We start from the raw sequence: 24,318 nt of genomic DNA, 5'->3' as shown, positions 1-24,318 counted from the left end.
CCTGAGATTGGTTCAGTTATCTAGAGAATAGTGCTATTAACACCTAGGTTGTGGATTCAATCTGTGTTATGGACTATTTCAACCCATGGCTTCTTAGTCCAGCTAAGAGTTTGACTTGATGATTCTTGTGAGTCTTTTCCCACACAGAAAAATTCTGTGAATCACAGTTTCAAAGATGCTAATGGTTCTCTTAGCCAAACGGTATCTCAAATCAGGAAAACAGGTTGAAATATGGTAAGGATATGTAGAAGCTCTTTAAGGGCTAAGTATTTTGTGTTGTAACTATAGATTTCAGCTCTTGAAGCAAGTCCAAAGCATGCTTTACAGGACTGTTTGACTCTAATTAACCTATTTTAGATTTTCCCATTGAGGGAGAGGCCAGAAGCCAAAGTATAGGCTCTTTGCCTTTAACCCATCTGAAGAATATGTGAGAAGGAGTACCTGTTGTATTTTATTTCTGGTTTATGTCACCATGAAGGAGGTGGATAGATCTGGATCATACAAGATTTTTACAGTCCTGGCTAAACAACAAACTATTTTTCTGTGTAACTAACATGAAATTTGATTCCTTGCTTCTGTGTTGATGGTTTAAGAATAAAATAGAGGTCAATTTGTAAATTCATTAACAAGTAATTCTGTTCATACTTACTCAGAGAATTAAAGCCAAATATTGCTTTTATTCTGAACACATAAAAACCCATAAGTAATGGTACTAAATTATCCACATACTGGGGGCCTCTTTCAAGTAAAGCTGTTTATATTGTGAGCAAAAAGCACTGTCTATTTGTGCTTAGAGCAAATGATTCTTGTTAGTGTTGATCACTAACCCTTTTCACCCTGCTCAGCAGTTCAGCATGCATTAATGCACTTTCTTAGAACTGAGCTGTAGGCAAAAGTAATGCTTTTCACACCCTCACTGTTTTAATGGCTGTCTTTCAGAAGACTAAGACATACTACTGGATACAAACAGATATTTATAAAAATCCCAATAAATTCTGTGGTATATAAATAGACTTCCAATTTAAACATTTTAACCCAGATCCTACCAAATCCTGCCTACATTTCCTAATATCATTCTGCTGCAGATGGGCAAGTTCTGCTGTATCTCTGCTGGGACAGTGGGCAGAAAACACCCAATAGATTCAGTCTCTAGACAGGGAAGTGCCAAGAGGTTTCATTGTACCACATAAGCTGACTCATAATTCTCAAAGAAGAGGAGCAGACAGAAGTCACAGTGTAGTCAGATCTAACTTCACTTTTGAAAACTGTGCATTACTATCTGAATTAATTTCCAAATGTGATTCTATCTTTCTGCATATCTCACATTCTTATAGAAAATTGTGCCTCATGCTGAAAAACAAAGAAGAGGAACTGAAACCTAACAATTGTGACTGTAGTGCAGTAAATTTTTTAAACACTTGGGAAGAAAATCCTAAATTTCAGATTTCCTGTGCATGTTTATTTCAGCCTACAGCTGCCTTTATATTATAATGTGCTGTCCAATTATATAACTCTACTGTATATTTTCCACTTGACTACTATATCAGTCAGAATTAAATCTTCCTTCTTCTTTACTTTTTAGCAAAGAATTATTGCTGCATGTGGCCTTATGTTTTTCTTATGTTTTTCACTCACTACTTGACAAATTCTGAGGACAGAAATATTTTCCTTTTTTTTCTCACATAATCTGAAACTAGCTTATTCACAGATACTATGTTTCTAAGATTCTATGATTCTATTATACTAATCAGTTCATTTTCACAACAATCCACTAAAATGACAGATTATTATTGCTTTCTTTCATAAGCAGGAATGAGGCACAGAAAGATAAAGGTCAAAGAATCTATTGATTTTGGGTACCTAATACAAACCAGAAGGTATTCTGTAATATTTAATATCAAGTAGCTACTGGCCAGACCACTTTAAATATTTCCTGGAAGTACAGCTCCGACTGCCTAACACTGCTGTAGGTCTTGACATTCCAGCTCAGACCTGCTGTAGTGGAACAAAGTGTAGGCTAACGGAGCAGGTATTTTCTGCTAGCCTTTCTCTCCACATCTGGAGGCAATAACTGCAGGCTTTTGTATCCAGTAACACAAGGCATCAGGCCAATTTTTTCAAACATGCAGGCGATCAACTCCATATTAGTTGGTACAAAAGGCAGAGCTGACATGTGGCAGCCTCATATGCCAGCTAGTTTGGAGATGGAAAGACAACTCCTAATGAACCGACCCACATAGGAGATGGGAACATAAAGGGTAACAAGCTATTGGAGGTGAGTGATGACAGCAACTACATTTTGGAAGGCCCTAATAGCTTTTTGTCTGCTCAAATGGGACTGAATTTTGCAAGTGCTCATGCACCTGACATGTAATTGGTGTGTAGCAGGCATGTTCTGTTACCACATTACCTAGTTGTCTAAATGCTTGCTTCACACGTGGATGTGGATAAAAATAAATACACATGTGAAATCAATGTGTGACATTCAATTTAAATTAAATTAAATCAATCAGGAAATTAAAATTATTATCAGAGTATGTAAAGTGGCTTTAAAGACTAAATAAATTTAACTACTAAGAAAAAAATATTGACATCACAATTCTACATAATTAGAGTGTAGAACTGCAGCAGTAGAATAACTAAAACACGCTTTTCCTGATTGCAGAATTATTTAGTGTCTTTTTATGGTATCAACAGGATGCATTTTTGACTTTGGGAACAATAGGAACAGGAAACTGTATTTGATTTCTCAAAATAGCAGAGGCCTCTTGCACTATTTAAGTACCTAAACTTAGGATGCTGGTTTCCTATGGTTCTAGACTAGACCTTAGATTAGAGAATTACTAGTTGTTTGTGTATTGGTCCCAAATCTCTATTGTGCTGCAGTCTGTGCGTGTTAGGCCTCACAAAATTATAGTTCATAGACGAACTCATTGCTATTGTTTGCTCACTCATGGCTAACTGCTCTCTATGGCTCGCTATACAAAGGAAGAATGAAGAATGATTTGGCATCTGATTTGGCCCTGACTCTTGTTCCTGAGCAGAAAAGGGGCCTGTCTCCAAACTACACAGATTGAGGTGGGAGAACTAAATGAAAAACAATCTAAAACTATATCAAAGTAGGGAGGAACTAGAAAGCATCCCTTCCTCCAGTAGGTCATGTTCTTAACCCAAAAACATTGTACATTAAAAAAAAAAAAAATTGCCAAAAAAAATCTAACATTGCACCAGTGGAAAAAAAATGCCATAGGCTGTGAACCACTGGTATGTGATTTAATAGTCTGTCATTGTTCTTAATCCTGTTATTGTTTTCTTTGCTATTTGTTTCCACAGCAAAATTCCAGCAGTGGTAGAAAATGAATAGTGGTGAGACAGCTTGGAGTCTATCTGAAACTGTCTGGTAGTTCTTTCTGTCCAGGATTTTTGTTAGAATAAGATTTAATCCTGCAGCCTTTACTTTGCTGATATCCTCAGTGAATGTTCTGGGAATAGCAGTGAGAGTAGGGAGTTGACGAATTGGACAGATAACCACAAATTATTCAACATCCAGTTGCCTTTAGCTACTATCGCTCAGTACAGTTTGCTGAATGACAGCTTGCTTGTACACTAATAAACAAATTTCCTTGTGTTTAGAACATTTTGTTTTTCATTCTACATCCACCTTCTTTATTCATCCATCAGTCACTCTCTTTGTAAAACTGAGTATATTTTGAATTGATAACAAAATGTCAACAATTCTAAGTCCTTTGATTGCATGTCAAAGCCACCTCGGTGGTTTTGTTCATGATTAGCTTTTCTTAATTATTTTCCTGTGGCTTTGTTTATCCCTGCACAAAGAAGCCCCTCTTCAATTTATAAGAGTCCATAGTCTGCTATTTGTAAGTAGCTTTAGCTGACCCCAAACTATATGGAATAGCTAAATAAACACTTATGCCCAGTAAATACATGAATAATTTTTTAAAACTTCTCTCCAAGAATAAGTAATCACATTCAAGTATAGTTGTACTAATTACTAATTGCTAATTGCTAATTTTTGACTACAGAACTATCCCAGTAGCCTGCACAGACTTAATTTACCTCCTTAGTACTGCAAAGATTAATACGGAAGAAAGAGCTTCTACTGTGAAAATAAAATGGTTTCTATAATATGTGAGTTAAATCTGCCTTTATAAATATTATTGTTCTCTCATGATCTCACTACAAACATTTTATTTCTTGCAAAGCATGCTATGTAAACATAAACCTTAGCAAAATAAAGTTTAAGGATCTTCTGACCTTCAGTAGAACAACATACAAACAACAGATTTTCACAGCAGTTCTGATCTGTGTTATAAAAATAGCTGTATTGACAAATATGTATTGGGAGGAAAGTAGTAATGGAGAGAAAGTGCTACCTTACCTACTAACCAGGTTTCTGGTCATGTTAAATAAATGTTTACATGTACAGAGACCTTCGCTTAGAAGGCATGGCAAAGGCTGAGTGAGATTCTGCCAGTATTTTATATGATACAAAGGCTATTTTAGGAAGAAAAACAAATCTCCATTTTTTTCCAACATATGTGGCATGGGGTCTTTGCAAATAAGCAAATTTACAAAGCAGGCCAGAAAACATTTTTAGATTTTTTCAAATTCTGACATGTATAAAGAGAAGGGCAAATAAGAGAGAGGAGAAAAAGAGCTCTAAATTTCAGACCTAACACTCTTTAAAGCATTCATGACTCACATATACGGAATAATGTACCTATCTATGTAAATCAAGGTTCAGAGTAAATTAATTGGTAATCTTAAAAAAAAGTCTGGCCAAGTTCTGTCTTCTGAGATGAACTTATACCAGGAAAGAAAATGTAATTTCAGAAGTAGCATGGATGATAGTGTTAAGATTAATGATGTAAATTCTGAACTGATACACACTTAAGTGCAAGTCCAGTAAAGATGATACAGTTTATATACAAGATTTTGTTCCTCATAGTTAAGTGAAACTATCTACAGAAAAGGATTTCTAGCAGCATATTTTACCACCTCTGCAGCCTTTCTGGCATTTCCAAAGTCAGGAAATTAGGACAATATGAGACTATTGTTCTAATTCCAACACTAAAGGAAGTAACAGTTCTAATATAGAAGAACATTTTGGTTGGCTTTCACCATGTGAAGAAGCAAGGTGAGACAGTATTTTTGCCAATGAATTACTTGCTTTCTTTCTAAGACTGGAATTTCATATTATCCACTAAGTCACCATGTGAAGACAATAGCATTGAGACACCATCTGTTCCCTATCAGTCACCCTAAATTTGAGATTTTGGGGTAAGTCTTCCACTCTCATTACTTACCCAATCAGTCACCAGCTGTTTCTTGTCAGCTAAAGATGCTTGACACAGTACTTAATTCCCAGGGTACATTGATATCAAACAGCTTATTTAAGTCTTTCCAGAAAGGAATTGTTCATTAACCACAGCAAACTCTTCCTGTAAATCCTTCACAAATGCCAGCAGTTTCTTTTTAAAGACTTTCTGGATGAAGTACCTCTACCCTAGGATCAGCAGCTAGATCAAGGTCTGGTCACCTTCCAGACCAACATGTTGATACTCAGCCTCAATGAGTTCTTGGCTGAGTTTTTATGGATTCTTTGAACACAGAACTTCTTAAATCTCAAAATTCATTTAGAAAGTTCAGTTATTTTCTGGTAAGCAATTACTTTGACAAATACATCCAGAGGATCAGTATACCACATACCTTCACTTTGTTCATAGGAAAAAGAAACAAACAAACCTAAAAAAAACCCAAAAGGAGATAATGGGTGTTTTGTGCAAATTACAAGTTAGCATGTTTTATATGTAATGTAGGACCTAGACAATACATTATTTTAAACAGCATAAATTTTGCTACTTCCAGATCTTCCTAGGTGAGATTTCCAGTACTTGTATTATTTTTACATGAAAACATGCACAGCTGAAGATGTCCCCATGGATAGGGGTTTCACATCTTAAATGTGCATGTCAGCACTAGCTATAAAATTTTAACAGGTCCAAAATAAATACACAAGTCTTACTGCACTTCATTGAGTTATTTCTATCAAGTCTTAAGTAAAACCTTCAGTGAGGCAGAAGAGGATGAAACCTGAAAATTGGCATATTTCTTGGAACACTAGTTGATTTTTAACTGATGAAAGGGCTGTTTCTAGAGCAAGAGTGCTTTGGATCCTGACTTTCAATAGCAAAGCAGAGCTTTCGACCTCCTAAGGCACATTATTCTCTTGTAATTGTTCATTTCCTCTCTACTGTTTTGTCTCCAAGAACTGAACAGATTATTATCACTCTAAAATGTTTCCTTTCTATAGGAATTCCTCAAGAATTTGTGAGGCAGAGTTGCATTTGCCTGTAGCACACACACAAATGTTTAAAAACAAGCCATGTGAATAACAAAGTAAATTTGTGTAAAGATTTGCATGACACCACTTTAAAGTAACTTTTATAGTAATGTGAAATTTTAAAATCATTATTATACATACTGTATTTCATTCCTTCACTGTTCTGTAAAGTTGCTCCAACAGCAGCTGCTGTGGTCCTGTCAACCTTCATCTGCTTCATCTTCATCCTTTATCTGCTCAACATGTCAAAAAAAAAAAAAAAACCTTGTAATGGTGGTTGCAATGTGTCAAAATGGTAGTCCATTCCATGATTACTTATATTTCTTACAATACCTCCTAACAAATGAGCATACACTTGATTCTTAGTGCAAAAGCTGAGATTAGTTTTCCACTTCTTAAGAGGCCCATAAGTTACAAGAGACCATCAGTGCCCTGGAGAGATTTTCCAAGAGGCTGAGCAGATCCAGCCTTTTCCAGGTTTTGAAGGACATGACCCACAGAAGTCTCCCTTCAGTATGTAACAACACAGTCTTTACTACTTGCAAGAATTTTTATAACACAGCATGAAGTCTTGCTGCAGAAAGAGTTATGTTGTGATTCACTGACCAATATAAACACCATGTGATTGGAATGAGACATTACAAAAAAAAAAAAATTCCCTCAATATTTATTGAAAACAGAACACTTAGTATCTGCTGATTAGGCACTTGCGGGACTTGTGGTCACATTGCTGATTATTTCAGTGCTTATACAGATCCAGATCTAACAATCCAGCTAAAAAGACAGCTCATAGCTTTAAAGAGCAATGGATTCAAAGCAATGTAAGTAAGATATGGTAATTTTCTCACTCTTAACAAATATATTAAATACCATATGGAAAATAGCTCTTTACCATGGAATTTTCATATGTATGACCCCATGTTACATTATCACATACATTTTATTTTACTGTCTAGCTCTTTAGTACCATTACAAAGCTTGTATTTCCCTATTGGGCATAACAGAGCACTGGTAAAACCCAGGAAGTTCTACTTTTTCTTTCATTCCATATGTATTGCAAAGTCTGAAGTGACAATATCTCTTCTGAATGACATGTGAAGTAGATCATGAGTGGCATCCCTGGGTGCTTTGGTAAAAGTAACTGCAGTGCTTCATCTAGATTCATTTGGATAATTACATGGCCCTAATGTGAATTTAGCCTGTTAGCTTCTACTGTAAGAGTTCTTGATCAATTCAGCCTGCCAGCCTTTTCACATTTTTCCCCTTTCAGCAGTTACTGAATTTCAATGGTAGTTGAAATAAAAATTTCTCTTTGGGGATTCAAGTGCACAGAGGATTGCGACAGGGAAATCTGCTATTTTAAAGTTGTGTCAAGCAGGATGAACCTGGATTTATTTAAGAAAAACATCAAAAATGTGTTACTCTCATGATTCTTTGCACCTTAGATTTTTGCAGTTTAAAATACAGCTTTACCAGGATGCCTACTTTATATATTTAATAGCATCACAGAATCATAGAAAGGTTTGGGTTAAAAGAAACATTAAAAATCATCTAGTTCTAAGCTGCCTGCCATAGGCAGGGATGACACCCACTAGATCAGATTGCTCAAAGCTCCATCCAGTCTGCCTTGAACACTTCCAGGGATGAGGCATCCACAACTTCTCAGGGCAACCTGTTCCAGTGTTTCACAACCTGCTCTCTCAGTTTAAAGCCATTCCCTCTTGTTCTGTGACTACATGTCCTTGTCAATAATCCCTCACAGCTCTCTTGTAAGCCTGCTTTACGTACTGGAAAGCCACAATAAGGTGTCCCTGGAGGCTTCTCTTCTCCAGGATGAAAAAGCCCCGCTGTCTCTAGAGGAGAGGTTCTCCAGCCCTGTGATCATCTTGCTGTCCCTCCTCTGGACCCACTCCAACAGCTGTGTGCCCTTTTCATACTGAGGGCCTCAGAGCTGCACGGTGCACTGCAGGCAGAAGGGCAGAACACCCTCTCTCGACCTGCAGGCCAAGCTGCTTTGGATGCAGCCCAGGACGTGAATCAAGTAATTATTCTGCCACCACCTTCCAAAATACTGAGGAAGGAGTCAGTATCAGTGTGAAAGAGTTTATGGCTTTTCTCTCGGGCGTCCTGCCGCACTGGGGCGCGGCCGGGCGGGGGCAGGCGGGTGGCGGTGCTGTCCCCGCGCTGCCCCCGCTGCCCGGCCTGGCCAGGAGATGTCGCTGTGCCCCGCGGAGCCGCCGCTGCGCGCTCCCGGCCCGCCGTGCCCGTGCATCCCGGCGCCGCCCTGGAAAACCGGGAGAGACGGACACCGGGAACACACAGCGAGGGGACGGCGTGGGCTGCCCAGCTGCTGCTTCGGAAGAACAGCTCTGCAGTGCTTTCCCAGGGCAGCCGGCGGGCTCCTACCCGCTGTGCAACACGGAGGCCTTCGCGGGCACGGTAAAATCGGAAACAAAACCTGAGGCACAGAGCTGATGATGTAGAACATCGGTCCTGCTGCTGTCGGATCAGCTGCGAAGGTTTAAAAATACCACGGCAACCAATTGTTATTAAAACGTATTGCTGGAGCGAATCCTATAGGTATATGAAGAGTACAGCACCTGAGCATCAGAGGTACCTCAGTGTTGCAGCACTGCAGCCGTGTTTAAATTTGAAAGCCGAAAATGAAGGATGTTTGCGTGTTCCACTTGGCATATTCCCCATGTTGGTAACAAAGAGATAAGAAGCACTGTGCTAATTCGTGAGCCCACAGGTGACAAACTGAGAGAAGGGACTGAACAGAGGAGAGGGCAGGACAGGAAAGCAGAAATAGGCTTCTTGGCTTCATTATCACAGACTTTTTAATTTCTTGTCCTACAGAGTAGAAAGAGATTCTATAACCTTCTGCAGCATTTTACATACAATATGAATTTAGTGCATTCAAAGCATCTTTTGTGCTAATTAAACCAGACAGTTTCAAGTATGCTTAACACAGTCATTTGAAAGACTAACACAGCTGTTCCTGGGAATAGATACAGCTGTCCCAGTGTGACTTGCAGTGAGATGGTGACTTCTGTTTTCATTTGAAGTGCAACTATGGGCAAGTGTATCTATTTCCAGAGATAATGGGAATAAATGAAACGAAATTTAAAAGTGATATTCTTGTACAGTACATTTATTAATGAAGCACAAAACTGAAGTAAAATAAGTCAGGCTATCATCACAGAATTAATTAGGGACAGCAATAGCTTTCAGTAAAATCCGTAAAAGCATAATATCACAAACAGCCAGGCATACTGCTTCACTTTAGGGTTAAATTTTCTTCATCAAGTGAATCATTTGCTAGCAAAAGAGAAAACAGCTTCAGAACAGATAACAGGCAGTGCTCAAGGTTGGTTTTATCACTATTTTAGTCAGTCATGCATGCAGAATTGCATTTTTAAATTATTTCTGGAGGACAGTTTACAGGAGAAGAGCCAATAGTTAAATAAAGTAGCCTAACTCTCCTTACTCACAATACTCGTCTCTCACAATACTAAATTAAACAGTTGGTCATTAATGTAAGTTATCTTGAACTTTTGAAAATTTCATTACCTTCCAATGCAACCTTTCTAAGTTTAAAATAAGATGTCAGCCTTAAAGCTTTAATTACACATACATCTGGTAATCCTGCCCTGCTATTAATGCAATAAAGAAATCAATATCTGATAAGTATCAAAGTTTAATTACCTCTTTCTTCAATACTCCATTAGCAACCAAAGATCGCATATTAACTATGGTAGTGGAACATCTAAGGACAGGAGAGAGATAGAAATCTGAACAACAATAGCTAAACAAGAAGGAATAAAAGTATCTTACTTGATTATTTCTAGCACTAGAGCAACTGTTCCTACACAAACAAATCAAATAAAAAAATCCTCACCATCAGTTGCCGTAACACATTCTGCTTTACATTACCAAGCTCAGCTAAAGCAATTTTCTAGCAAACATACTAACATTTAGAAATTATTTTCCCTCTTTATTGCACTTTTCTCTTAGCTCTTGCTAAAAAAAACCTGTTGACCTTTGTAGGCATTATCTGCCCTGCAATCATAGAGTAGCAAGATTACAAGCCAGAGGTTGTAGAAGGTCCTTCTCTGGAGGTATTTGAAAGCCACCTGCATGTGATCCTGTGCAACCTCTTCTAGGTGAATCTGATTTAACAGGGGGGTTGGTCTAGATGATCTCTTCCATCATCAGAGGTCACTTCCATTCCCAAACATTTTGTGATTCCATAATTACACCTCAGAAAGCCTTAGAAGTCATCAGTCCTGCTTTGCAGACACATGCAGTAGGTGAAATCACAGGTTCAAGTTGTTAAGCAACAGAAGATGAAGATTACTGGGACAATGTGATAGCATTAAGGATTCAGAATTGTCTTTACTATGCTGCTGGGGGAAAATCTACCCTCTTCTGGAAGCTCTGAAACATGAGCTTCATTGTAGTCTCTCTGCACTCTTGTGTCTGACTCCTGACATGCTGGAGACGTCTCTGCTGTGTTTGTAGGTCACCAAAATTGCAGATTCAGCCCGTCAGGCTCCCCCTTTGTGGGCAGAGATGGTTTCCTCTTCCCACCAATAACATGGTGTCCTGGAGTGACATGCTCAAATTTTACCTATGCATAGCTTCTCCATAAGTGTCCAGTGCCCTTGCTAACTTTACAGTTTAGCTAACCTGAAATCTGCTCAATTCCTGCTACCAAGGTAATTAAACCTCTTCCCTCACTAGCTCCATTTCAATTAGAAGAAATACAGAGTTTGTATTTATTGCCACATATCCCTTGGAAAAACAAAGGTATTGAACTTCCATTTAAATAAAAAAATAATTCACATTATTTGTGTACTAATTATTCATAATTATAAACAGCACAATATTGCAGTAAGATGTGGTTTAAAATTTTGCCTTCACTACTCCTGTATGAAAGCTGTGCATGTGTTGAAGCCACTCAAGACTGCAGTGCTATAAATAGTGCTCTATTGTTAGTGGAGAAAAGATGAAATAGGTCTCACAGCACTGGAACACTGGACACTGTATTAAATGTTAAGCTCTGCCTGTTCTAAAAGTGAAAGGCTACATCAACGGATAGACTGGTCTGTGGGTAAGACACGCAGCTGGGAAGAGCTCAGTCTGACTCTGCAGCTTCCCGACACAGCAGGAGCAGCAGCTGATCCTTCTGCCTCAGCAATGGCAGAAGCTGTCATAAGACACTGGGTGGAAACTCCTGTACGCTACCAGGAGCAGTTTGCTGACCAAGAGCTGGAAGCACACAAACTGAACCACCTTTTATATGCTTTGCCGGGGCCTGCTACCACTGCACTGAATGACCAAAGGTGTGCCAGAGAAAGCATGGCTGGGACTGGGGAGAGCAGCCAAGAGGAGGAAAACACACATTTTCGGGTCTTGCTGGACGTTGTGCAGTTCCGCCCTGAAGATATCATTATCCAGACTTTCGAAGGCTGGCTCCTGATTAAAGCTCAGCACGGACCCAGGATGGATGAACATGGTTTCATATCCAGAAGTTTCATCAGACAATACAAATTACCTGATGGAGTGGAGAACAAAGACTTGTCTGCACTTTTCTGCCACGATGGCATTTTGGTTGTTGAAATGAAGAACTCAGTGGAAAAGAATTAGAACCATGTCTGTAGTTATCGGTGAGATAAAATCATTCTTACTGTAACAAAATAATATCAGTCATGCAATGCTGTAGAAAGCATGTAGCAGAATTTATTAAAGCACAGGAAATTCTTTGTATATATTCTTCTGTATGCTGAGTTTACTGTTTGATGTGAAATGTTATACTGCTTGCCTCTAGCTACACATAGGTTGAAAACCCAGGCTGTTTGAACAGTAGCAAACTTGGGCTAGTCTCTCCAGGAGGAAAAAAAAAATCTATTTGATAACATATTGAAAATAGAGCACAGTTTTGAGTTAAGTAACAAGAATTGTACTTCTAAGGAATAAGCATTTGTCATACATAGTCATAAACACTGAAGAGGGAACAGACAAGCTGTGAATATTATTGAAATTTATGTATCAAAAAAAATCAGTTTTCTAATTTTTGAGATTAAATTCTTCTCTCTGGAAAAGCACACAAAGTGAAAGACACTATCAAGAGAAAAATCCCTATTTCCGTAGTTAAAGGTTCTATAACAAAAAAATCTCAAGAAGTTACATTTTAGAAGTGTGTTGCATGTTTTAAACTATAAGAAAAAATAATTCATTTCCTTGATTTTATTTTCTTGTAAACACAACAGATAGAAATTATACTTCTGTCAAACTAATTTGAAAGAAAACCTTTCAAGACATTTTAGAAAATTGGTTTTGTTTAATGTAACAACTGAAGAAAAAATTTTTGCTTACAAAAGCACCAAATTCTTCTTTGTGAAACCTCAGCAATAAAAATGCATTGCCCTTACACAAATGTCTTTTTTCTTAAACATTTTAGGTAGTCTTGTTATTTAATCAGATGAATATTTAATTGTCCATGTTGCTTGACAATTTAGGCTGAAATCCCACAACTCTGTCTTCAAGAGCCAAATTTTTCTGCCAATGGTAATTCCCCTCTCCCCATAGGAACACAGGCTCTACATAAATCTAATTTTAAATACAGGGGTTCCTCACTGCAGACACAGCTTTAGTTTCTGTTCCAGTGTCTCACATTTCATGAGAGTGGCAGAGATGAAAAAATAACCACCTTCTATATCCGTATGTGGTCTTCTCAATATTAAAAAGAAATAATGCTATGGGTTTGTAAATACTCACACATTTGAGGGTAACTGCATCTGCAAGTCGAATTGCCTCCTTTTATGTGTACTGGAGACAACTATGACTGATGTGCTATGAATAGTAAAGGAATGCAGAATGGAAAGTGCCAAGTTAAATACAGACACTTCATCATAGCCATCTGCTGTTTGGACAAATCAAAAACATATTCAAATGAAACTGAATACAAATACAATTTTAAGAATACAAGAAAATTATGATGAACAAAACCTGGGCTCTCACTGGCTGAAGCTAGAGAGTTATTTTAGTTTCAAATGAAAATCCTAAACTCATATGTCTGCACATACCCATTTATTACAAAGATTTACATTAGACTTGTTTTTTAGACTTCAAGGTATTTGAAGCAATTTATTTTAGAAAAGTGGGCAGCACAATTCTTGTATTTTACCTATTAATTGTGCAAATTTGTGCAAGAAAGGCACAATAAAGTCTGAATTGTAAATTTCCATCATATGCAATTATATTTTTAATATACCAGAAGACAAGAGTGTAATATTTTCTAACAAATTAAACCAAATATAAAGCCTGCATTTCCACTCAACCCCACACTTTTCCCTCATATTGTCTGTGTTCAATTTGCATATTGGTTTAAGATCAAATAGAATATCAAATCCAGATTTCTATGTCTAGGAGCTTCATCATACAGCAATCTGGTAGAAGATGTAACATGGATTTAAGAAATTGAATTCTAGATACAGGTCTGGATTTAACCTTTACAGGCCAGATTTATAAAAGCTATACAAGCTTAAACCTGTGGTTTCTACACTACCTTATGGCGCAACTATTGGGACAGTGTTCAGGATCAGAAGTTAGCAATCTACTTTGATAGTTTTTGTTTACAGAGAGGTTTGTAAATTTTACCATTTAAGGTACAAGTTACTATAAAACTATAAACTTACAAGTTTTTATAATAACTGTTCTAGCTATGATTGCAGTGATGATATTCATAGCCCTACAGACAAGAAAGATGTTCCAAAAGAACATAACTGATTTAATTATTTCAAATTAGATCATGGTTAAGCTACTGGAAACTTGGCAAGGAATTAGACCGTACAGCCAAAATCATATCATCTGTTCTATATATATTAATGCCATAGTTACACACAGGCCTACTTGTGTATACAGGCCTGCCTCACAAAACTGGATGGAGATTGTGATGTCTGACTGTTCTGAATTGCAGGTCTCTCTGCACCATTCTGTGCCCAAGTTTGTACTTGCTCATAATGCCATCAGTCAGAAATCACTGGAACACCTTGACCCAGACATGACACACATGTACCCAGCCAAATTTTACCTTCTTTTTTAGACAGACCTTTACAAAAGCCTACATCCATGCTGCTTGGTAAATGGGAACTTCCCCTAACCTGGAACCCGAGTGTTCATGTAACAGTGACCACATTGCAGTATGAACCTGCCACTGAATTCCTGCACTTTAGCACTAAGAACAGTATAGGAAAATGTTTCCCTCCTTTTTTTCAGTGATGATTTATCAAAAGATCTTGGATGGATGGTTTTTATGTGTTTACCAGAACAACCTCAAAGAACTTGGCAGACTGTTTCTGAATAATCTGGAAAGAGCTGTTCTCACATATTTCATATGATATTTTATAATCTGATTAGAACTGAATGTGAATGTCACATAGAAAGGCGCTAATATTGCTCATGGGCAGCAGACTGAGATATTAATCAAGGGCAAAGGATTTCAGAACAGCTACAGCTTAAGACATGCTGATGTGGTTAAATTAGGAACCGTGAAATTTGCTGTCTATAAAATTCTAGCCCAGAATAAGCGATAAGCCTGTGCAAGCCTTGCAGACCAAGTGTTACCAAGCCTTCTCAACTTTACCAAGTTCCCAACAGTGAGGGATTACCTTTGTAATTGATCAAACTGCTCCTCCAAATGGATAAAGATGATTTCATACATGAATCTAAGCACTGTGAAAAATGTCTTCATGGAGATTAAAATGTATCAATATGGCAGTAGTTTCTGAAAACAAGGTAAAAAAATAAGTTTCCCTAAGATTCTTGTGGGCAAAAAGCTCAAAAATGCCTTTCATTGCCTTGCTGCCTTTTTATAGTTTCTGCTGCACTCAGGGCATTTGAGATGTCTCTACAGTGTCCAGTACTGGTAATACAGTGAACCAAAGCTGACATGATACCCACCAGTCACTCATTAACAACTCTGCTGCAGCACTGGAAAAGAGGAATCTCAGGGGTGTCATGGCGGCAACACTCCCACCCAGAGGGGAAGGTCTAACATTTCATACTTACTTCATAGCCAGGAATCAAAACATCCTTTTTTAATCTGAGTAAAAGTACAAGACTGGTTTATAAAGTGAGCAGAAATATTTCTGAAAATGTTAGGTACGCCTTCTGTTGTTTGAAAGACATGCAGACCTCTGTCTTGCCGACCACCAGAGACAGTGGCTGGCCCCTCTCACCCACGGGACAGCAGCTCAATAGCCCTATACTGTGAACACAGAAGTCTAAAGAGTTACACCTGTACACTACATTGGAGTAGTAAGCTGGCCCCATTTATGCTAACTCTGGAGCCAGAAGTACTGTCCTCTCAGCTCAGGTCCAGAAAGCTCAGACTGTCTACTGCTGTACTCAGGCTGAAAAGTTACTTTTTATTAAAAGACTTGGACATAAAGAGAGAGAGGAGAAATATGGCACTCCAGCTCAGGACTCTCCATTCAGGTTAGTGCTAGAGTGGAGATTTTTGCTGTCTGTGCCATGGTGGGCTGCATTTTCACCACAAATCCCATCAATCTGCTTTAAAAGCAGGGTTTTTAACCCTCTTTCACCACATGGTAATACTGCTGATGCCAGCCTTTTCAAGGGAAAGTATGTATAGCAGTAGTGTGCACGAACAGAATTGGCGCAAATAGAGAATAATCTGCAGTCACTGTCATGCTCCTAGGTGTGTTTACTGTGCTTTGGGCTGACCCTGACCGCAGTGAGCACTGGTAATGAAGCATGCCACTGCTAAGCTCTGCTACATAGCACAGAAGAAGCAGGTCTGTGCATGAAGAGGAGACAGAAGACTGTAGAACCAGGGTAGGTAGGCCTTGGCACACAGAGAGCAAGGAAGCCCACCAGAGGTGGCAAGGATGCCAGGATGGCAGGAAAAACACTCCATGTGGTTCAGATTATATGCAATACACATGTATATATATACATACATGACACTGCTCTTGGCCGCACCGGAGCTCTGGGCTAGCTCTACGGTGCCACTCCGGCACAGGCAGTCACCAGGAGTGGGGAACTGCAGGGGAAAGGCGATCCCACTGCAGAACCTTCAGAGCACTGAATCCTGCTGGGCTCTGCCAAATCAGGTGTCATGGGTGGTGGCAAAAGGATGGAGGAGACTCACTCGGCTGTACTTCCCAGGAACAGGTTTATTCAAGGGAGGGGATAAGCACAAGGGTCTGGGCTGGGAGAAATCAGGACCGAAGAGAGCCCTGAGCACCTCTGTGCACTGGCTTTTATCTCAGGGGCAGGCACAGTCCAGGGTCCAATTGGAGCTCACGGAGGGAGGGGTAAGGGGAGGAGGTTACAATGTCAGGGACCAATGGGGATACAAAGAAGGCGGGAACATAACAACCAAGGAAGGGATAACATCGAGGAAGGGATGATGTACATGGAAGGAGCAGGAAGGAGAGGTGGGGTTTACAGTGATGGATGGGGAGATGGGGCAGGGTAAAGGTGACTGATGAGGAACATTCAGGAAAACTGGGAGGGGTTTGTATAACAGACAACTGGGGCTAAACCATTACAATCAACAGGGGGAAACAAGAATGTACCAACAAGTTTTTAACAAATTCTTAACAAAATTTAAAAAATTAACTACAACACATATATAATCATGGTTTAACGCCAGCTGCCAACTGAGCCCCAGCCACCCAGTCACTCCCCTGCTCTGGGGTGGGTGAGAGAATAGAAGGAGTAAAAGTGTACTCATAGGTTGCAATACAGACAGCTTAGAAGGAAAGGTAAAAACTGCATGCACAAGCAAAGCAAAAGGGACTAATTGACCACTTTTCATGGGTAGGCAGGTGCTCAGCCACCCCCAGGATAGCAGGCCTCCAATACATATAATGGTGAGCTGGGAAGACAAATGCCATCATTCCAAATGTCCCTTTCCTCCTCCTTCTTCCCCTGCCTTTATGTGCTGAGTTTAATGCCATGTAGGATGGAAAATCCCTGTAATCACTTGGATGCAACACCCTCTGCTGTGTCTCCTCCCAACTCCTTGTAACCCTTCCCAGCCTCCTCACTGGTGGGACACAGTGATGACCAGAAAAGGCCTTGACACGGTGTGAATACTGCTCAGGGAGAGCTAAAACATCCCTGTGTTACCATCACTGTTTTCAGCAAATCCACACCACAACCCCTTCGCTGTCAAGAAAATACACTCAATCCCAAGTCAAAACCAGTAGATATATATGACATTTGAAGACATACTTAAACCTTCTGCAATTTTTTTTATTTTTTTTTGTAAAAAAAGCATTTTTAGGGACTGAGAAAGATATTTCAAAATTACTTTAAATATTTTTGATTGTTAATAGAAAAGGAACACATACATGGACTGAATCCTTGGTATGCTAGGCTGAAAGAGTATCTTCAGCTACCATTATCAGCTACATTTCTTTCCAATTGCACATCTCTTCAATTTTCTTATCTATTAATTGATGAATTACATTCCATCATGTAAGCAGATAGCATGTCAGAATCTCCAAAAGTTTCATTTGTTCTCAGCAGAGTTGGATGACATGGGGATGAAAGTGGGAGTGCCCTACCTGAACTAGCTACCCCAAAATTTCTAGTCAAGTCCTCATCAATTCAAACTGGCTTACTGAATCAGTATAAACGAATTAACCTGTGCAGTTGTCCCTCTCATTGGGTCTGCACGGAGTTGGTTTGATCCAGCAAGACTTCCTCACTCAAGTGCCAATGTGCAGCCTCCAGGGCTGGCTGGAACCTTTCCCTCTACAACCACAGTACCAGGAGTAGAAGCTAGCTGCTCCTGCAGCTGATTCAGACACCCAGAGGGATCACATGAGTAGTTCTCTGTGTGTGTCTGACTTCCCACAAGAAGTAAGATGGGAGTTAGTAGCACTAACTCCTTTATTTTTAGTTCCACTTCTCATTTTCCAGAATATACCATTCTCCTCTCAGCCTGGACAAGGGAGTCATTTGTTCCACAGACATCACAGCAGCACACTGAAGTGAATAAACATGAAGAGCAGGCATGGCTCATGTCTGTGAATAAGCTAATTTGGAATTTGGATGTTGGGTTGAAGTAAGTAACTCTTAACTAAAAACAATTCCATTGATCACAGCTATAATGAAAAATTAATGAAGGGGGATGATTTTCAGAGCAAAGTGTGACTAATAAAAACATAATTCTTGTACTCAGTCTTACAAGGCAGACAGAAACTCATAAGCTACCTGCTCTGGTGACAGCTGTACACATTTTAATAGCAGTTCAATTATATTTTGCAACTTCACCACAATTACCCAAGCACTGGTGGCATGATTAGTATGTACTGTACAAGACACACCATAAATACAATCTCTCCCTTAATGTATATATGGAGCCTCAGGACTTGATCCCGGAATGAAACTGAGAGACTCGATACAGATTAGGAGACAATGAGACAACTAAGTGAAGGAATATGAACTCTAGACCCTATCATAATAACCACAGCAGTACTTAACTTAAACCTTCTAGAAACCGCAGTCTGAAATGGCTACAGTATCGAGACAGATAAGGTTTCCAGATTTATTCTATTCCAGATTTATTTTATTCCAGATTTAAAGGTCAGAAGGATCAGCGATGATCCCTAGTGTGACAGCCTGAACAGAATGCACATTATCTCACTTGTTAATTTCCTCATGAAGCCAGCCTATAATATGTTTGAAAAAGAAACGTATTTAAGTAAGAGATCAAATCTTTATTTCAATACTTCAGTTGATGGAAAATTCATCACACCCCTCCATCAGTTGTTCAAGTTGTTCAAGTGTTCAAGTGTTCAATAATCATCATGGCCTACAAATATCAGGTTTTCCCTAGTCCTCTGAGATTTGTTCAGTGATAGTCTTATCCTAAAACTATAAGTAGTTCTCTGGACAGCTCTTGGGACAGTTTACTATCCTGTTTTTGTGATTTACAAAGATATAAAAGCATAATGCTTTCTACTAAACATCCTTCTTAGCTACTAATAGAACATAAAGGAATTCACCAACATGAAAAATTGTAAGCATAATTTTTCCACAGAAAAACAGAACAGAGCAGAAACACATATTGAATAACTTTGCAAATATTTAATACATTTGTACCTCATAGATACCTGTATCATCACTGGTAATTTTGCCATCTTCATGTCCTACTCACTAAACTATTGCTAAGATTCTGTTTCTTTTTGAATAAGTCCTGACCTCCTACTGACTATGTAATTTTTAATATACTTTGAGCTTTTTCTTGTAACAATTGGTATTGCTTGCTACCAATCCTTATTTTTTTCAATTTCTACTTTCACTTGCCCTTTTATAACAATGTATTTTAAATTTGGATAATTCTGTTTATATGAGCACAATTCTGTATTTATGGGTAGCAATAAACATTCTAAATGCATACAGAAAAAAGAGAGTCAGGTTCTGACACTGTTTCTCTTAGGAAATTATAATCTCTTAATCTCTTAAATCTTTAATCTCTTAAAATTTTACTAATGGTATGGGATGCCAAATAAGTCTCTGCACTAAGCTCTCTCCTAAACAAATGTTCAAAACAAGGAAGCACCAGGCTGTGCTACCTGTGATAGGAAATTCATGCCATTCACTTTCTCAAAAATACACAGCCCTAAGCAAGCACAGCAAGAACACTCTACACCACCTCGGTATTTGCAGGCCCCTCTGTTCTCCAAAGACCAGCAAAACACAAAAGTTGAAACAGAGTAACATAGCGTCATTTTCAATCACTCAGCTTCTCAGACCTCTCCATTACTTGAGCTGACACAGACAAATGAGTAACTCCTTGGCCATCCTTTGAGTAGTCCATGTCCTCAAGGCAACAACATGAACAAAATTTTTCTCCTTGAAGATAAAACAACAATCTCACTCAAATATTAATTAACCTTAATGTAAATTACACAATCTCCTGATAAAGAATGCACTGCATCAGCTTAAACACAAGCCCATAGAAAACAAGAGATATTTTGATGGTCAAAATGCCATCAACATTGGTCTGTTGCCTAAGTTAGTGAGAACTTGTCCTGGTTTCCAGGCTGAGACTGAGAAGTCACTCTCATAAAATTCAACGATGGACAGTAAAAACTGATAAAGTAGTGTCAAGGCTCATCCGCCCTGATCCATTGACAGGTGTAACTGAGAAGCTGCCAGTGACTAGTTCTTCCCTCTGCAACCAGCTTCTGCAACCTTTCTGCACTGACCATAGCAACTTCAGGATTGACCAACTTCAGCCCAAGTCCTCTGGCTTTTTAGAACCCATCAGCATTTATTTTCTCATGATAAACCTCAGCGTTAACACAAGCACAGAGACTGCTAAGGATGTCCTCTCTGCAATTTCTCTGTCCAGGGACACATTTCCATATGCATGTGGGAAATTAATGAATGCTCAATTCTTCATTCTCACTGTACTATGACTTACTTATTCATCCTATACAATGGGTTTATCAATGGGATAACTCCACTTTCATGCCATATTTATACGGTATATGGATATAATGCTGGCTTCAACATCAGCTACCCACTTAACTCTCAGTCTTGCTTTTTATCAAGTATTTGTTACCACTAAAGGTATTGGACTGATAAACGTAAGATTGAGATTATCCCTCAAGGACTTACGTAGCTCAGGACAAAGTACAGCAGGCTCATTCATCCTATTTTGCTGTCTCAGTCTTTATTCAGCAGGTAAATTCTCCCTGTGTGCGTGCCAAGGGACTGGCAGTTGGCATGGGCCCATTGGTCCATAACCAGGAAAGACTCAGCACCGTCAGAATGTCTACTAGCACATATCACCACTGCTACAGCATGAAAGAACTGCATACACAATGGATTTATCCTGACAGCATCCTTAGATGGTTTGAAACATTATCCCTTCAGACAGGAAATGTCAGTCCAAGTAATATTAAATGAAGAGTGGAGAATAACTGAGCAACAGCCACCTATTACACAGACTGGGGCTGATATAGCCAATATATATTGCAAAGGCCAAGCAAAAACCTCAGTGTCTCTGATGAATTATCTCTAGTTTTACACAACCTAGTTTGAAAAAAGCAAAGCAACTTTTAAGTCATGCTTGTGATTGAAATATATTTTGTTTTCTTCTATGTATCACTGCATCTTTTCCTAAATTTCAGTTTACAGAACACTATAAACTATCCTCATTTCTCTCCATTTTATGTTTTCAAGTAAGTTTTTATAAAGCATTTTAAATAAAATAATATTCCATCTTTCAGAAACTGCAAAAAATACCACTAGAATAATGTTTGTCAAATTTATTACATTTTCTTACTGATTTGATAGTTCAAAGTCTTTACTTGCCTTTAGCTTTTTACTTTTAGCAAGTGAAATGTTTAAACAATTTTGTGTTTAAAATCATTTTCTGCCCTCTAGTGGCAGCCCTGCCAGGCATTTGGACAGTGACTTTCCTGTCAGAGATGACATAAAAATGGAAGAAAAATGGTTTATTCTCCTATTAAGTGAAATTTATTATCAATCTGTATGGTTTAAGAAAACTACACTCAGCTCTAGTTATGATGAAGTAGTACCACCATCTACAGATATACCACAAATAGCAAACCCCCCAAAAAATCACAAACTGTGCAAGCATTTCTCCAAATTTGCTCTTAGAAATTATATTGATGAAAACTGACCTATTTGTAGCCATTTACTAACAGAAAGCACTATTCAGTGTTTTTCCTATTAGAACATTGCAATTTCCAGACACATGTTTTTTTTCAGGGTCCACAAAGGAGCATCATCATAAAGAAAAGGCTTAGTGCCACCAAAATTTCATCTTCTCTCATGAAAATTCACTTTGCTTTTCTTATTACAACATAAAGTAATATCATAGAGGAACAGTGACAAAATAAAGATGGAAAGATTTGACACCTTCAATGAAAAGCTTCCATTACATTTGAGTTCTGAGCCTCTATTCATTCACTTTTTCTTAGTTCAAGATAGATTAAATCCATAAATTTTTCCAGAAACGTTTCAATATTTCCAAATTTTTTACTCTAATTTTCTGCACTCCATCAGCAAAAAAAAAATCATACTGCTTTCAAACATCTCTTTTAGCACATATTAATGGTGTCTTGAGACAACTAACTCACATAGAATGAGATATCCTGTATATAGTCTTTGGTAGCCATTTGGTTTTAGTCTGGCTTTCAGCTTTACTCCCTGAAGTTACAGGTCCCTAGGAACACATTAAATAATAGACATTTTCACTGAATTATAGGTTATGAGTCTTTATAATAACATCCACTTTGCCTCTGAAAATTCAATTCCCAATGAAGATGCTAGAAATTCCTGACCAAGCAAAGCACTGAGATACACGCTGTGTGCAACTAATATGCTCTGAGTCACTATGTGCCATTCTTACTCTGAAACCCTTGTCTTTCCTAGTCCAAACATCAAGAAACAAAACTCAATGGATCCAGGTCTTCTGTTTGGCACTGCAGATGGTTATTGGGGACTTTGGAAGCTGTTTTTTTCAAATATTTTAAAAATGTTTGTTAGAATGGCTTCTAATTTTGCAGGTTAGTTTTTTTGAAAATAATAACCGATGGTTTTTTAATGTTATTTATAATATCCAGAACAGAGTGCCTCAGCACTGTGGTAATCAGAGTTGGCTCACTGGTGGGAAAGAATGGAAAATGTCATTTGCAACCTTTTTATTGTTCCAAATTCTCTTTGCAGTTTTGATCACTAGGAAAATAACATAGCACACATTTTCCTTTCATATTTTTGTCCTATTGAAAGCAATAGTGCCGGAAAAACCATGACTCAATGTCACATAACTTAATTTTTGTTGAAGTCTTCAGATAAAATTGAAAGATCTTAGAGAATAACTACTTAAAGAATTACACCTATATAATTAAGAAATATTTTCATGAACTTTGTAGATCTTACACCTTCAAATTCTCCTGGTTGCAGTTTTTGTCCCTGTTGGACTTGACACTTTTGCTTCTGTTCATTCGAGATGCAAACATCAAGCCAATACTTACTAGAGAAAAATCAGGCCAAAAGCACTGAGGAGAGCGGGAGGAAGTAGAACAGCTACCACGTCCACCAGACCCAAGGAAGTAAGACAGATGCCCAGCTCAAAGTTATCCCTTTGTTCTGCCCTGGCTGTGACAGCCACAGCCTGACAGACACTGTCAGCATAACCGCTTGGAGCAGGAAAATCCCATTCCTGAACCAGCTTTGCACCTGTGCAAGGCATCTGTTTGTCACTCCAAGTTGTCCAATGAGAGCAAATCTTAAATATCTATTTTAAACAGATCAAGTTGGTCAGCATCATGTCAAGTACCGTCCACTCCATGTGATAAAAAGGAATTTCGTCTGTTCAGAGAAAACAACATGAATCATTAAGAATATTGAAATTTAGTAGAATAGGAGTGAAAACTTTAGGAAAAGTTTAGAAACTTTTAGTGAAAAGTTTCAGTTGAATATATATAATGCAATAAGTAGTATGGAGAAGCAGATCAAGGGCTATTCTTCTGTAGTTTAACCTGTGAGAATTCACAGGAATGCACAAGATTTCCCAGACCAACATTAGCAGTAACTCTGGAAGGAATACAAAATCCCAATCACTTATCTTGATCTTCAGCAGACAGAATTTGGGATGAAATCTAAAACCAAGGTCAAATTGATCCACTTCTACTTCCTGCTGGAGCTTTAGTCCTTACCCTAAGTTGGCCACATGGGTGGAGAGCAGCATGGTGGGCTGTGGGGCCAGCTGCCACGGCAATCTCTGTGTTTTGCAGAAGAGAACTGGACCTCTGTGAAAGGCAGACACTGATGGTGCACCAGCTGCAGGGGCAGAACACTGACTGATGGAAAAAGCTTTGGTGGTTCTAAGAGCACTAACAGGTGCTGATGTAGGGTTTGAGGATCCC

The 24,318-nt window shown here is 38.6% G+C and overlaps 2 protein-coding genes across 2 annotated transcripts in view; one reads left to right on the top strand and one right to left on the bottom strand.

Annotated features, from left to right (window-relative positions):
• The window catches only part of ARL15 (ARF like GTPase 15), a 292,380-nt gene extending 285,854 nt beyond the window's left edge, over positions 1 to 6,526 (bottom strand). Inside the window, exon 1 of the mRNA XM_014259878.2 lies at positions 6,506 to 6,526. The gene's annotated coding sequence lies outside the window, so the exon portion shown is untranslated. The remainder of the gene's footprint in view (positions 1 to 6,505) is intronic.
• Positions 6,527 to 11,283: 4,757 nt separating this feature from the next.
• HSPB3 (heat shock protein family B (small) member 3) lies at positions 11,284 to 13,130 on the top strand. The gene has a single exon (XM_014259875.2). It carries the CDS (start codon positions 11,420 to 11,422, stop codon positions 12,014 to 12,016), a length of 597 nt encoding a protein of 198 aa, XP_014115350.1. The 5' UTR covers positions 11,284 to 11,419; the 3' UTR covers positions 12,017 to 13,130.
• Positions 13,131 to 24,318: the final 11,188 nt, after the last annotated feature.

This window comes from Pseudopodoces humilis, chromosome 4 (genome assembly GCF_049639895.1).
Source record: "Pseudopodoces humilis isolate 2021_Gansu_Grassland_sample_001 chromosome 4, ASM4963989v1, whole genome shotgun sequence".
NCBI lineage: Eukaryota > Metazoa > Chordata > Aves > Passeriformes > Paridae > Pseudopodoces > Pseudopodoces humilis.
The sequence above is the reverse complement of the archived record's forward strand: the minus strand, read 5'-3'. Positions and strand labels throughout refer to the sequence as shown.

Coding starts and splice junctions, on each gene's coding strand:
- HSPB3 (XM_014259875.2), top strand. CDS start 11,420: ATGTTAAGCTCTGCCTGTTCTAAAAGTGAAAGGCTACATCAACGGATA.